Below are 14780 nucleotides of genomic sequence, written 5' to 3'. Positions count from 1 at the left end.
GGCGGGCGCTTCAGCATTTTCTGTGAAACTCAAAGTAGGGAACAGCAATGGGAATAACAACAATGGACGCTATTTCGGTATTAACCGACATGGTTAGACTTTCTCTTGCCTGGTGAACCCCTGATAACGGTATTGCGCTTGCAAGCTTTTGTACCCAGATAACATCTGCACAAATCTACCCGGTTAAGAAACGAATCAGTATATTGGAATAGTACCACAATTGCCCTAAATCACGGCATAATTTTCTGAAGACGAAAATACAGAAAACCTCCATATGGGTCATACAAAAATACAGAGTTCCGTGCTATACGAAAGGAGTTTCACCCATGTATTTACATTCAACGACGCTTTTTGTCTGTCTTAATGAAAACCCAAATTAGCTCAAAAAATGTGTTGGACTACTTATCATGTGGTTTGAACAATGTATTACGAAAAATGGCAGTTATGTTGAAGCCGATAAATTTGAAATGTACTGTGAAACAAAAATACAAAATGCAAATTTTGCTTTGATATGCCGATTACAGTTTGTTTCATCACATGTACATCAAAAGTGTTTAAAGGTTAAAGTTACACAAAATTGCTAGTCAGCGAGTACTTACAAAACATTGTTCCACATTCCACGCAGTTTGGAATCAAACTGCCCAGTCACCAACATCTCTGTTTCATATGTTACAGCCCTGCATTGTATGAATAAAATGTAGAATGGAATTATTCCTGTCATCACTTTCTTCAATGTTTCAATCATATGAAACAAACGATTTTGTGAGCATAGTTCAAAAAAAAAAAATTCACAGTTAAGTTAACTGTTGTGTTTGTCAAAAGAATGGAAATGAGAAGCCAAGTGTAAACAAGCTCACTTGAATTGGTCATCAAGGTCTGAGACCTCTTTCTTGAGTTCCTCAATTCTTTCTTTTCTAAGCTTATCAACAATAACATCTTCTGCCGTCTCAACAACCTCTCCATGTTCCCCACGTTTGCGCCTGAAAAACACAGGTTTGCACACGGCATCGTCTGCACAAAATACAAAAATAGCCCTGAGTGGGCTGAGGGTCATCTCCCGAGGTTGTAGTTCACACACCACTGCTGATTTAAGGGCTAATGGAAGACCCACCTGAACACCGTCCCCCCCCCCCCCTCCAAACCCCCCACCCCTTTACAAAATCGAAACATCTAAGACCGAGTGATCCTGCGGACCATTGGGTAAAAGGGATGTGTCGGGTTTCAGAGCAATCGGTTGGTAAATAAGATACAAGTAGGGATCCGATGTTTCTGGGGCTAACCACCCTCTCCCCCCTCCCACCCCACCCCAGGAGCTCCATGATCCGAAATCGAAAAATCTAAGGCTGAGCGATAATGTGGGCCATCTAGTAGAAGGGCTGTATCAGGTTTCAGAGCAATCGGTTGGGAAATAAGAGACGAGTAGGGATCTGAAGTTTTGGGGTTAACCCTCTCTCGCACCCCCTCCCCCCACCCACCCAACTTGGAAGCCACTAAAACCGAAAAAAAAAATCCAAGCTCGAGCAATTGTGCGTGATACTGTCTCATTCATGTGTCTACTTTCAGAACAATCCGACGGTGGGTGATAATGGAAGAGTAATAAAAATAGCAAAAAGTTAACGGACGGGCTGACGGGCAGGTGGAAGACCAGGCAGGCAGACATCACGACCCATTTTATAAGTACATCTCTTTAAGCAGATGACCTAACTAGAACAGCACTTGGATCATGTGCTTGTCAAAGTGGACATCTCTCTGACCATTCTCAGAGAGCCTCCTCAGCGTCGACGAGTCTGGCATTTCACTCAGGCCAACTGGCACGGTCTTCAAGCAGCCATCAATCATCTGGACTGGTCTCCCATCTCTACCACCTCTGACATCAACTCATCCTGGGAATTCTTCCAAAGTAAATTGCTCTCTCTCATGCACAGATTTATCCCATCTCGTCTTCAGTTGTCATACCCTTCCTCCCGTCCATGGTACACGGAATCTTGTGGTGAGGCTGTTACCCAGAAACAACTTGCTTTCGTCTCCTGGAAAGCAAATCCAACGGAAGGAAATCTCATTTCCTTTCACAAAGCCCGAAACAAGTGTGTGTCCACCCTCAGGAGAGCCAGGAAACTATATCTCTCTGTTCTCAAGACCGAACTCTCTTATCTGTCTCCCTCTTCCAAATCCTGGTGGCGTCTGGTGAAATCTGTTTCTGGTGTTTGTTCCCCCTCCATACCCTCCCTCACCTCAAACGGCTACACGGCTGACTCCGCACGTGAAAAAGCTGAATGCCTCAACTCTGCGTTTGCCTCTAAATCTTGTGTCCCAAACCAATCCCTCTCTGTACCCACCGTACCCAGTCGTACCCAGCTGCTCCTGGACTCTGTGTACTTTCCTCCTGACAAGGTGGAAAAGTTTCTGTCAACCCTCGACTCTGATTCTGCAACTGGTCCTGACAGCATCAGCCCACGGGTCCTAAAATCATGTTCTTCCGCTCTTTCACTCCCTCTCTGTTCTCTTCACCCTCTCTTTTGCTCAAGGTCATCTGCCATCTGCTTGGAAATCAGCCAACATCACCGCTTTGCACAAAAAAGGTGCAAAAACAGATCCTAGCAACTACAGACCAATCAGCCTTTTCCCAATTATCAGCAAAGTCTTGGAATCCAACATTGCTTCAGATATGAAATCTTTCCTCTTCTCCAATGGCTTGATCTCTGACCATCAATTTGGTTTCAGACCTGGTAACTCTACTCTGGACATGCTGCTTCTGCTTTCTCAACAATGGATGGAGGTCCTCAATGCCAAACAGGAAATTAGAGCTGTCTCCCTTGACATATCACGTGCCTTCGATACGGTCTGGCACCCCGCTCTGCTCACCAAACTCTCCTCCTTTGGTATCCATGGAAATCTCCACGCATGGCTGGCGGACTTCCTCTCTAGTCGTAGTCAACGTGTGGCCCTGAATGGGTTTCTCTCATCTCCTCTTCCAGTTCAGGCTGGAGTTCCCCAAGGCAGTGTCCTGGGCCCTGTGCTTTTTCTGGTCTTCATCAATGATCTCTCTGACTCGCTTGAAAATCCTCTCTATCTCTTTGCTGACGACTCTACTCTCTGTCGCTCCATTCCTCATCCCTCAGATCGGCAGTCTGCATCCTCCTCACTCTCTGCAGACCTGGTCAAAATCACAGACTGGGCAAACAAGTGGAACATGTCTTTCAATCCTGACAAATCTCACACTCTTACGTTGTCTCTCCGTAAAGACCGACTGGACAACCCTCCCATCCACTTTCTGAATAATCCTCTCCAAGAGGTTCTGTCACTCAAGCTTTTCGGTCTCACTATCTGCCATGATCTTTCCTGGGAAAACCACATTTCAAATCTGGCCTCCAAAGCCAGTCGCCGACTGGGCATCCTCTGTCGTGCGAAGTCCTTCATTGGCACACCTGAGCTCCTCAACACATACAAGGCTTTCATCCACAGCTCAATGGAATACTGCTCTCCCCTCTGGGCTGGTGCTCCTGCCTCACACCTAGCTCGTCTTCACGCTGTTGAAACCAAAGCGTTCAGAATCATTGGAATCTCCGGCGATGAAGATAACTCCAAGGCCCTTTCACTCACTCACCGCAGGCAGGTTGGTGGTCTTTCCGTCTTCTCCCGACTCCTCTCTGGCCTTGCCCCCCCCCCCCAACTCTCTCTGGGCTCTGTCCCCCAAATATTCCTACAGGTCGCACAAGATCTGCCTGCAACCCTCTTATGGTTAAACTGCCAAAATCAAGACTTTCTGCTCACCTTCACTCCTTCATTCCTCTTTTCTCCCGCCTCTGGAACAAACTCCCTCACTCTCTTCAATCCCACTCCACCCTCCAGGTCTTTAAAACAGCTGTTCACCACCATCTCTTATCTTCCCCCATCCAAAACCTTGATCTTCTACCCCTGCTAATTTCACCCCAAATCCTACACTTTTTTGAAATACCAACTTCTGTCCTGGAAGTCCTTGGTCTCCTTGTGTTTTATACCTCTCCCCCCCCCCCCCCTTCCCACGCCTCCTCCCCCAAGGCCCTCTCCCTCCCGCGCTTCTCCCTGCTCTCAGGTGTTGTGTTTGTGTGCTTCCCCTCCTCTCCCCATCTTGTCTTCCGCTCCCTCTTTTTGTATGTTTTGTTTGTCTGGTTGATTTGTTTGTGAAATAAATGTTAGCTCTTTCACGAGCCTCGATTCAGTATACAAAAAAAAAAAAAAAAAAAAATAGAGCTACCTCCACCAGGCTGAGCAGTTTGCATTTTCTATCCCACCGATAGGCCGTATCTGGTTCCGAACCTGCACCAAAATCTATATCGGCTTGTTCCTGTCACCAAAGTCATCAACCTAGTTTTGTCACAACTCATCCACAACTTTTTTGAAATATTATGCGATATCATTTTGGCCCCATCTCCCAAAGGTGAAGAATCACTTTAAAAAAAAATTATCGTCTCCGAAATTGGATATTCAACAAAATTTAAGCAATTAGTCCTTGTCACAAACCCAATCTGTCGACCAAGTTCCGTCTCAATCCGGCCACAACTTTGAGATATCCTGCTCACAGACAGACAGCCAAACAAACAAGGGTGAAAACATTGGTGACGGAGGTAACTAGACCAGAGTTGACGTCCAGCCATTGCAAATCCTCACACCACCTAACGTAAAGCAAAGTTGAAAGATGGCAAAACGGTCCAGCAGGAATGACACATCACATTTTGAGTCAAAAATTTTTTTCCCTTTTTTGACTTCTGTGACCCCACCCCAAGGAGCAAGAAATTGGGATGAAGTCCAAAATCCTGGCGGTTACATATTTTATGTGTTGCCCAATGTTCATTGGATATACAAAGTTCCATCAAAAAACGTTTAAAAATGTTCTTGTAATTGAAATTTTTGGAACTTGACCATTTGACCCCACCTCAGGGGGCAGAGCAAAAAAAAAATGATACTGCTCTTGCACCTTCTTGCCATGTGGTGATCATAACTACCAAGTTTGGTGAATTCCTGCACAGCAGTTTAGGAGGACATAGTGTAACATGCAGACAGACCACATTAAAATATACCCCCATTTTTTTTTTCATCGTGGGGATAATGAAAAACTAACAAACATCATTCTACTCACTTTGGCATCTCAGTATTTTCCAAAAGCTGCGAATACTGTGACGCACAATGCTGCAAAGGAAGAAAATAAATCAACGCACAAAAAGCACTTCAAATTTCCAATTCTTTTCTCACCACTATTACCCCAAATTGAAATGTGTTGTCATACAAACAATATTGATTCATTATGGACTACCTTTTGAGAGAACCAACCAGCAGGCCTGCCAGGCTCAGCATAGGGCTTAATGGCACGAATAACAGAGGCCCTGCACACAAGCGAAACGGCAGTGAGAATGTTTATGTGCAAGAACTTAATTCCAACTCGAACTTTTTGTCTTCCATTCAAAAATAAGTAACCTGCACCACCATATCATGGTCGAATCTACCAATCTACAATAGGCTTGGGCGGTTCTCTACATGTGAGAACCGACTCCGATTCTCAGCTGTCATCTCAATTCCATAACCAATCGATTCTGGTTCTGTTTGTTGCATTTCATATTGTGTGTGTTTGGGTGTGTATACTGTGCTCTGTACTGAAGTCTGTGGGTGATGCGTTATTGCATATACACATTTGAAATGTAGCAGGGAACAATGTGTGCGTGTGTGTGTGTCATTGCAGTCAAACAGGGATCTCGTGTCAAACAGGGATGCAGGGAGATCTCGTGAGATCTTGTCGGCGAGGGCACGGTTTTTCGAAGCTGCACATGCTCTTCACGCTTTCGAAGTTAAGTAATTGTTCACAATTGTATTTTTGTCGAAACTGTATTTATCTTTCGGTGTGTGTACCTATAGTGTGTCCCAAGGAAGATTATCGGTGTAAATCTTTCATACCTGTATAAAAAATCGTCGGTTATTTCGTGCCGCGTTTTTTGCGGCCTCGTACCTTGTTTCCTACCTTGAGGCTTTTTTTCTCTCAGCGGTCGATTGTGGTCCAATTACTTTCGTTCTCTCAGTTTTTCCCAGTCTTTTCACCCCATACTTCCTAGATTAAAATGTTAACTAAAAAAAAAAAACATTTCCTTCTTTGTTCTTATTCATTCGTTCGTTCTTCGACCACATGTTTCACCCCCATTTCAACAGATAGTTTTCACTGTTCAATTTTAAAATGTTTAAACTTTCCCCTGAAGTGATGTATTGTCATATATTATAACACCTTTTTCTTTTTTTAAAGGTTGCTTTCGACTTGCCAACAAAATCTATTCATTCCAAAAAAAAATTCCATCTCTTGCAGTTCCTCTTTCCTACATTCCCGAAACTCACCGGCACTCCACCCCCCACTCCAGCGTCCTTAAACGTATCTCTGACTCGAAGGTCACAAGAAACTCATTTTGCAATAAATGTTCATTTCCCATTAACCGTACAACACTTTCTAGAATCCAAACTCACCCTTCCCCTCCAAATCTTCCCCATCACCCATCCCTTTCAAATCTCTCCCTTGCCCCTTCCCTCCAAAACTCCCCCCACACCCCTCCTAGACTCCCCCTCGCCCCTCCCAACCCCCCTCGCCCCTCCCCTCCTAACCCCCCTCCCCTCCTAACCCCTCTCGCCCCTCCCCTCCTAACCCCCCTCGCCCCTCCCCTCCTAACCCCCCTCGCCCCTCCCCTCCTAACCCCCCCACCCCTCCCCTCCTAAACTCCGCCCTCACCTCCAAATCTCCACCCTAACCCCTCCCCTCCAAATCTCCCCCATTTCCCATCCCTTTCAAATCCCACACCCCTTGCCCCTTCCCTCCTAAACTCCCCCCTAACCCCTCCCCCCATAAACTCCCCCCACCCTCATTTTTTCTCCATTTCCCCCCTCACCCCTCCTCCTCAAAGAGTCAACCCCACTTCTTCCCCCTTCCAACTCTCACCTTGATCTCCCCCAACCTTCTGCCTCGCTCTGCCCCCCCCCCCCCCCCCCTTCAAATAACACTTCACTGTGGGAGATCTCGCAAGATCTTGCCGGTGACGGCACATTTTTTTCGAAGCTGTACATGTTCTCCACGTTTTCGAAGTTAAGTAATTGTTCACAATTGCATTTTTGTCGAAACTGTATTTATCTTTCGGTGTGTGTACCTATAGTGTGTCCCGAGGAAGATTCTCGGTGTTAATCTTTCATACCTGTATAAAAAATCGTCGGTTATTTCGTGCCGCATTTTTTGCGGGCTCGTACCTCGTTTCCTACCTTGAGGCTTTGTTTTCTCACAGCGGTCGATTGTGGTCCATTTACTTTCGTTCTCAGCTTTTCCCAGTCTTTTCACCCCATACTTCCTTGTTTAAAATCTTAACTCAAAAAAAAAAAAAACATTTCCTTCTTTGTTCTTATTCGTTCGTTCTTCGACCACGTGTTTCACCCTCCATGTCCGCAGATAGTTTTCACTGTTCAATTTAAAAATGTTTAAACTATCCCCTGAAGTGCTATATTCTGTCGTATATTATAACACTTTTGTCTTCTTCTTCTTTAAAAGGTTGCTTTCGACTTGCTCACCAAATCTATTCATTCCAAAAAAAAATTCCATCTCCCACAGTTCCTCTTTCCTACATTCCCTAAACTCACCTGCACTCCAACCTCCCTACCCCCCCCCCCCCACCCCCTCCAGCGTCCTCAAATGTATCTGACTCGAAGATCACAAGAAACTCATTTTGCAATAAATGTTCGTTTCCCATTAATCGTACAACACTTTCTAAAATCCAAACTCACCCCTCCCCTCAAAATCTTCCCCATCACCAATCCCTTTCAAATCTCCCCCCTTTCCCCTTCCATCCTCAACTCCCCCTCGCCCCTCTCCTCCTAAACTCTCCCCTCACCTACAAATCTCCCCCATCCATTTCAAATCCCCCCCCCCCCTTCAAATCCCCCCCCCTTCAAATCTCCCACCCTCACTTTTTCTCCATCTCCCCCCTCTCACCCCTCCTCCTCAAAGCAGCTTCCCCACTTTTTTCACCTTCCAACTCTCACATCCATCTCCCCCAACCTTCTTCCTCGCTCCCCTCCCCCCCCCAAATAACACCTCACTGTGCCTCACCCAATCACCATCAAACCTTTTGTCCATGCCATCCTTCCCTTTCTCCTAGCTATGCTGAAATCTCTGACACCTTCAACAGCTCTCCCTACCTCTTCCACATCTTACCCTACCCCTCCTCTCCCCTGTTCTGTATCCGATGCTCCCCCTTCCTCTTCATCAACAGTATGGACCTCAAACATCCGGGGCCTTCGCTCAAACCTGATTGATCTCTCCATTCAGGTTGCTTCTGACAATCCAGACTTGATCTGCTTAACAGAAACTTTCCTCCTTCATGATGTCTCTGATTCCTTAATATCTCTCCAGGGTTACTACCTCCTCCGGTATGATAGACCTGAGCCTCGTCATGGAGGTGGGGTTGCTATCTTTATTAAAAACTCTCTTCCTCACTCGCCCTGCACTGCCCTCTCTCCACCTCACCCGCAGGAGTACCTCTGGCTACGGCTTCCCCTTCGCTCCCACCTTTTGTTCATATGTGTGTTGTACCATCCACCAAACAGTGATGACTCCATCTACATCTCGCTGTCTGATAATATGGAGCAACTTCTATCGACTCATCCCAACTCTCTCTTCCTCATATGTGGTGATTTCAATTGTCACCATGCCAGTTGGCTGGGTGTGGGTACCTCTCTCACCAGCCATGGCTCCTCAGCAAAGGACTTCTGCGACTCACTGGGACCGACACAATATGTCAATTTCCCGACCCGGATCTCAGTCAACGGAGCATCTTCTCTTCTAGACTTGGTTATGACTAACTTCCCTGCAAATGTCTGCTGCTCTTCTTCTGCTCCAATCAGCTCATATGATCATGTGCTTGTCAACGTGGACATCTCTCTGACCATTCTCAGAGAGCCTCCTCAGCGTCGACGAGTCTGACATTTCACTCAGGCCAACTGGCACGGTCTTCAAGGAGACATCAATCATCTGGACTGGTCTCCCATCTCTACTGCCTCTGACATAAACTCATCCTGGGAATTCTTCCAAAGTAAATTGCTCTCTCATGCACAAATTTATCCCATCTCGTGTTCAGTTGTCATACTCTTCCTCCCGTCCATGGTACATGGAATCTTGTGGTGAGGCAGTTGCCCAGAAACAACTTGCCTTCGCCTCCTGGAAAGCAAATCCAACGGAAGGAAATCTCATTTCCTTTCACTAAGCCCGAAAAACAAGTGTGTGTCCACCCTCAAGAGAGCAAGGAAACAATATCTCAAGACCGAACTCTCAAACCTGTCTCCCTCTTCCAAATCCTGGTGGCGTCTGGTCAAATCTGTTTCTGGTGTTTGTTCCCCCTACATCCCCTCCCTTACCTCAAACGGCTACACAGCTGACTCAACACGTGAAAAAGCTGAATGCCTCAACTCTGTGTTTGCCTCAAAATCTTGTGTCCCAAACCCATCTCTCCCTGTTCCCACCTTACCCAGTCGAACCCAACTGCTCCTGGAGTCTGTGTCCTTCTCTCCTGACAAGGTGGAGAAGTTGATATCAAACCTCGACTCTGATTCTGCAACTGGACCAGACGGCATCAGCCCACAGGTCCTAAAATCTTGTTATGCCGCTCTTTCACTCCCTCTCTCTGTTCTCTTCACCCTCTCTTTTGTTCAAGGTCATCTGTCATCAGCTTGGAAATCAGCCAACAACACCGCTTTACACAAAAAAAAGATGCAAAAAGAGATCCTTGCAACTACAGACCAATCAGCCTTCTCCCAATTATCAGCAGAGTCATGGAATCCATCATTGCTTCGGATATCAAATCTTTCCTCTTCTCCAAAGGCTTGATCTCCGATCATCAATTTGATTTCAGACCAGGTCACTCTACTCTGGACATGCTGCTTCTGCTGTCTCAACAATGGATGGAGGTCCTCAATGCCAAACAGGAAATTAGAGCTGTCTCCCTTGACATATCACGTGCCTTCGATACGGTCTGGCACCCCGCTCGACTCACGAAACTCTCCTCCTATGGTATCAATGGAAATCTCCACGCATGGCTTGCGGACTTCCTCTCTAGTCGTAGTCAACATGTGGCCCTGAATGGGTTTCTCTCATCTCCCCTTCCTGTTCAGGCTGGAGTTCCCCAAGGCAGTGTTCTGGGCCCTGTGCTTTTTCTAGTCTTCATCAATGATCTCTCCGTCTCTCTTGAAAATCCTCTTTATCTCTTTGCTGATGACTCCACTCTCTGCCGCTCCATTCCTCATCCCTCAGATCGGCAGTCTGCAGCCTCCTCAATCTCTGCAGACCTGGACAAAATTAGACTGGTCAAAATGTCTAAACAAAATTAGACTAAACAAATGTCACACTCTTACTACGTCTCTCCGAAAAGACCGACTGGACAACCCTCCCATTCACTTTCTGAACAATCCTCTCCAAGAAGTTCTGTCAGTCAAGCTTTTGGATCTCACTATCTGCCATGATCTTTCCTGGGAAAACCACATTTCAAATCTGGCCTCCAAAGCCAGTCGCTGCCTGGGCATCCTCAGTCGTTTGAAGTCCTTCCTTGGCACACCTGAGCGCCTCTTCACATACAAGGCTTTCATCCGCAGCTCAATGGAATACTGTTCTCCCCTCTGAGCCGGTGCTCCTGCCTCACACCTAGCTCGGCTTCACGCTGTTGAAACCAAAGCTTTCAGAATCATTGGAATCTCCCGCAATGAAGCTAACTCCGAGGGCCTTTCACTCACTCACCGCAGGCAGGTTGTTGGTCTTTCTGTCTTCTACCGACTCCTCTCCGGCCTCGCTCCCCCAAATATTCCTACAGGTCACACAAGATCCGCCTGCAACCCTCTTATGGTAAAACTGACAAAATCAAGACTCTCTGCTCACCTTCACTCCTCGATTCCTCTTTTCTCCCGCCTCTGAAACAAACTCCCTCACTCTCTTCAATCCCACTCCTCCCTCCAGGTCTTTAAAACAGCTGTTCACCACGATCTCTTATCTTCCCCCATCCAAAACCTTGATCTTTTCTACCCCCGCTAATTTCACCCCAGATCCACCTCTTTGAAATACCAACTTCTTTCCTGGAAGTCCTTGTAGTGTCCTTGTGTTTTATACTTCTCCCACCCCTCCCCCCCCCCCTTCCCATGCCTCCTACCCCCAAGCTCTCTCACTCCCACAGATCTCCCGATGTCCCTACTCTCAAATGTTGTGTTTGTGTGCTTCCCCTTCTCTCCCCATCTTGTCTACCGTTCCCCTTATTATATACTTTGTGTGTCCGTTTGATTTTTTTGTGTGATAAATGTTAGCTCTTTCACGAGCCTCGATTCTGTATACAAAAGCCCCAAGCCTAATATACAAGTTTACTTTTCAATCACGCTCGTCATGCTCATGGCAAAATCATTTTCCCAACCCAGTTATTAAAAGTGGATAAGGGATAATTCCACCCTTACCAGTTCTGATTTCCACTGCGTTGCACAGATGACGCAAGGCACAGTTTCTCTCTTGTAGACCAGGGTTCCGTGGGACACGCATTCTGCGCTTTATGCTCTGATTGGTTAAAAAAAAAAAACACAAGGACAACCAACACCATTGGAACAATGAAGATAAACAAAAAAACTCACATAATTGTAGTTCTTTTAAGGCTCAAGTCACCTTTAGCGTAAATACATTGGCACATTGTCACACCAGTTGATCACTTTCAGCAGCGCAACACACAGAAAACACACACAACAGAAAAACACACACACACACACAACAGAAAAACACACACACACACACAATTGAAAAACACACACACAAACAGAAAAACACACACACACAACAGAAAAACACACACACACAACAGAAAGACACACACAACAGAAAAACACACACACACAAACAGAAAAACACACACACACACACAACAGAAATACAAAAACACACACACACACACACACACACACACACACACACACACACACACACACACACACACAACAGAAAAAAACACACACACACACACACACAACAGAAAAACACACACACACACACACACACACACACACACACACACACACACACACAACAGAAAAACACACACACACACACACACAACAGAAAAAAAAAACACACACACACACACACACAACAGAAAAAAAACACACACAACAGAAAAAACACACACACACACACACACACACACACACACACACACACACACAACAGAAAAACACACACACACACACACACACACACACACACACACACACACACCAGAAAAACACACACACACACACAACAGAAAAACACACACACACACACACACAACAGAAAAACACACACACACACACACACACACAAACAGAAAAAAACACACACACACACACACACACACACACACACACACACACACACACACACACACACACACACACACACACACACACACACACACACACACACACACACACACAACAGAAAAACACACACACACACACAACAGAAAAACACACACACACACACAACAGAAAAACACACACACACACAACAGAAAAACACACACACACAACAGAAAAACACACAAACAGAAAAACACGCACACAACAGAAAAACACGCACACAACAGAAAAACACGCACACAACAGAAAAACACGCACACAACACACACACACCAGAAACACACACACACCAGAAACACACACACACCAGAAACACACACACACCAGAAACACACACACACCAGAAACACACACACCAGAAACACACACACCAGAAACACACACACCAGAAACACACACACACACACACCAGAAACACACACACACACACCAGAAACACACACACACACCAGAAACACACACACACACACCAGAAACACACACACACACACCAGAAACACACACACACCAGAAACACACACACACACACCAGAAACACACACACACACACACACACACACACACACACACACACACACACACACACACACACACACACACACATACATACACACACACACACACACACACACACACACACACACACACACACACACACACACACACACACACACACACACCTCTATCACCGTGTCTCTTGCAGTGTTGAAAATTGTCCACAAATGTATCGTTAAAGGCCATCGATCTATTACGTATGCACATATACACAGAGCAGGGTTTCGGGAAGACGTCAAATTGAGAGAAGACAAGCGTTACGCCAAGGTCCCCCGTTGGTGAAGTGATGTGAGTTGACAAAGTGGAAGATGCAGAAAACATGGAAGAGTCGATAAATATTTGCGAGTGGGTTGGAGACACACCCACACACCAGATTAGAAGTTAGTAGTTCGTTTATTTTTCAAGATAATCCGATCACAAGGTTCAGACATATATGGTGGTGGCCATCTTGGATTTTGACATGACAACCCAATTTTCAATAGCGTTCTTCTTTATGCCTAGGTACACCCACACACCAGATTAGAAGTTAGTACTTCGCTTATTTTTCAAGATATTCCGCTCGCAAGGTTGACATATATGGTGGCGGCCATCTTGGATTTTGACGTGGCGACCCAATTTTCAATAGCGTTCTTCCTTATGCGCAGACACACCCACACACCAGATTAGAAGTTGGTACTTCGCTTATTTTCAAGATATTCCGCTCACAAGGTTCAGACATACATGGCGGCGGCCATCTTGGATTTTGACGTGGCGACCCAATTTTCAATAGTGTTCTTCCTTATGCGTAGATACACCCACACACCAAATTAGAATTCGGTCCTTCGCTTACGCACGCACGGACGGACGGGAAAACTATAGTCCCCCTTTCGCTCCGCGGTGCGACGGGGGACAAAAATTAAGAGGGATTTCAAAGTAAGAGGAGGAGGGTAAGGGAGTCTGAGAGCAGTGGGGAGGGGGGGGGGGTGGGAAGTTTTATCATAAAGAGGAGCAAGAGGGAATAAAAAAGGTATTTTGAAACATCCTCGGGGAAGAGGGGGGGGGGAAGGGGGGGATGGGGGGGAGGGGGGGGTGGAGGGGGAAAGGTCAAATTTGCGGACGTAATAAATATATGCGCCATCAGCGTACGCCGATTGTTTTTCTGCATGCAGGATCCAATGGAACGAGGTCGGTAAAAAAAAAAATTACAAGTATAATGCAATTATTTATTCCTTACTCCTTCCAAAGCATGCACAAAAGGGAGGAAATAAAAATATTGTAAAAAAAAAAAAAAGACCAAAAGCAAAACGGATCACGACGACATGAGAACTTGAAGAATAATGGAAATTCCACGTCATACTTCAGCATCGCACAGACTTCGTACTACAACATAACCATTTGAAAGTAAAAGTACTTCGCTAAAATGCTTTGAATGAATAACAAGATAAGCAGATAATTGTGAAAATCTTACTGCCAGGAAGCGGCGACGCCATCTTGAATGTGACGTCGATTTGAAGGTGCTTTAAAAAAAAACAATTTCCACAAGATATTTCATACAAACTACACCGCCATGGTGGAGACTACAGAACAAATCAGAGGAGTTTTTCTTTTACGATTCTTGGCATTTACAAAAAAAATTATTTGGAAAGTATGAGGAACGAGAGAGTAGAATGTAAAGTGAATGCGTCAATGGATATAGTCCTGCGCTCCTGCCCCAGGGCTGGTGCAACTACGGCAAATTCGCGCCAAAATTTGGGGACGGCAAATAAATAAGTAAATAAATATCGCACTTACTTACGGAAATTCTCTATGAATGTTCATCTGAAAGAAAACAGGGCCGG

The 14780-nt window shown here is 45.7% G+C and overlaps 1 protein-coding gene across 4 annotated transcripts in view; it reads right to left on the bottom strand.

Annotated features, from left to right (window-relative positions):
• Positions 1–14457, bottom strand: part of BRD8 (bromodomain containing 8) — a 149039-nt gene extending 134582 nt beyond the window's left edge. For all 4 annotated transcript variants that reach the window (XR_010983768.2, XM_068111037.2, XM_068111038.2 and 1 more), the window contains exons 1-6: positions 14411–14457; positions 11479–11575; positions 5291–5360; positions 5117–5166; positions 858–980; positions 600–677 (exon numbers count right to left, since the gene is read on the bottom strand). Coding sequence is in view for 3 of the 4 variants with exons in the window: in XM_068111037.2 (XP_067967138.2) it covers positions 600–677; positions 858–980; positions 5117–5166; positions 5291–5360; positions 11479–11575; positions 14411–14432 (440 nt within the window). In the remaining variant the exon portion in view is untranslated. The remainder of the gene's footprint in view (positions 1–599; positions 678–857; positions 981–5116; positions 5167–5290; positions 5361–11478; positions 11576–14410) is intronic.
• Positions 14458–14780: the final 323 nt, after the last annotated feature.

The sequence above is a fragment of the Myxine glutinosa genome, chromosome 3 (genome assembly GCF_964187855.1).
Source record: "Myxine glutinosa chromosome 3, kmMyxGlut1.1, whole genome shotgun sequence".
NCBI lineage: Eukaryota > Metazoa > Chordata > Myxini > Myxiniformes > Myxinidae > Myxine > Myxine glutinosa.
This window is presented reverse-complemented; position numbering and strand designations above follow the sequence as displayed.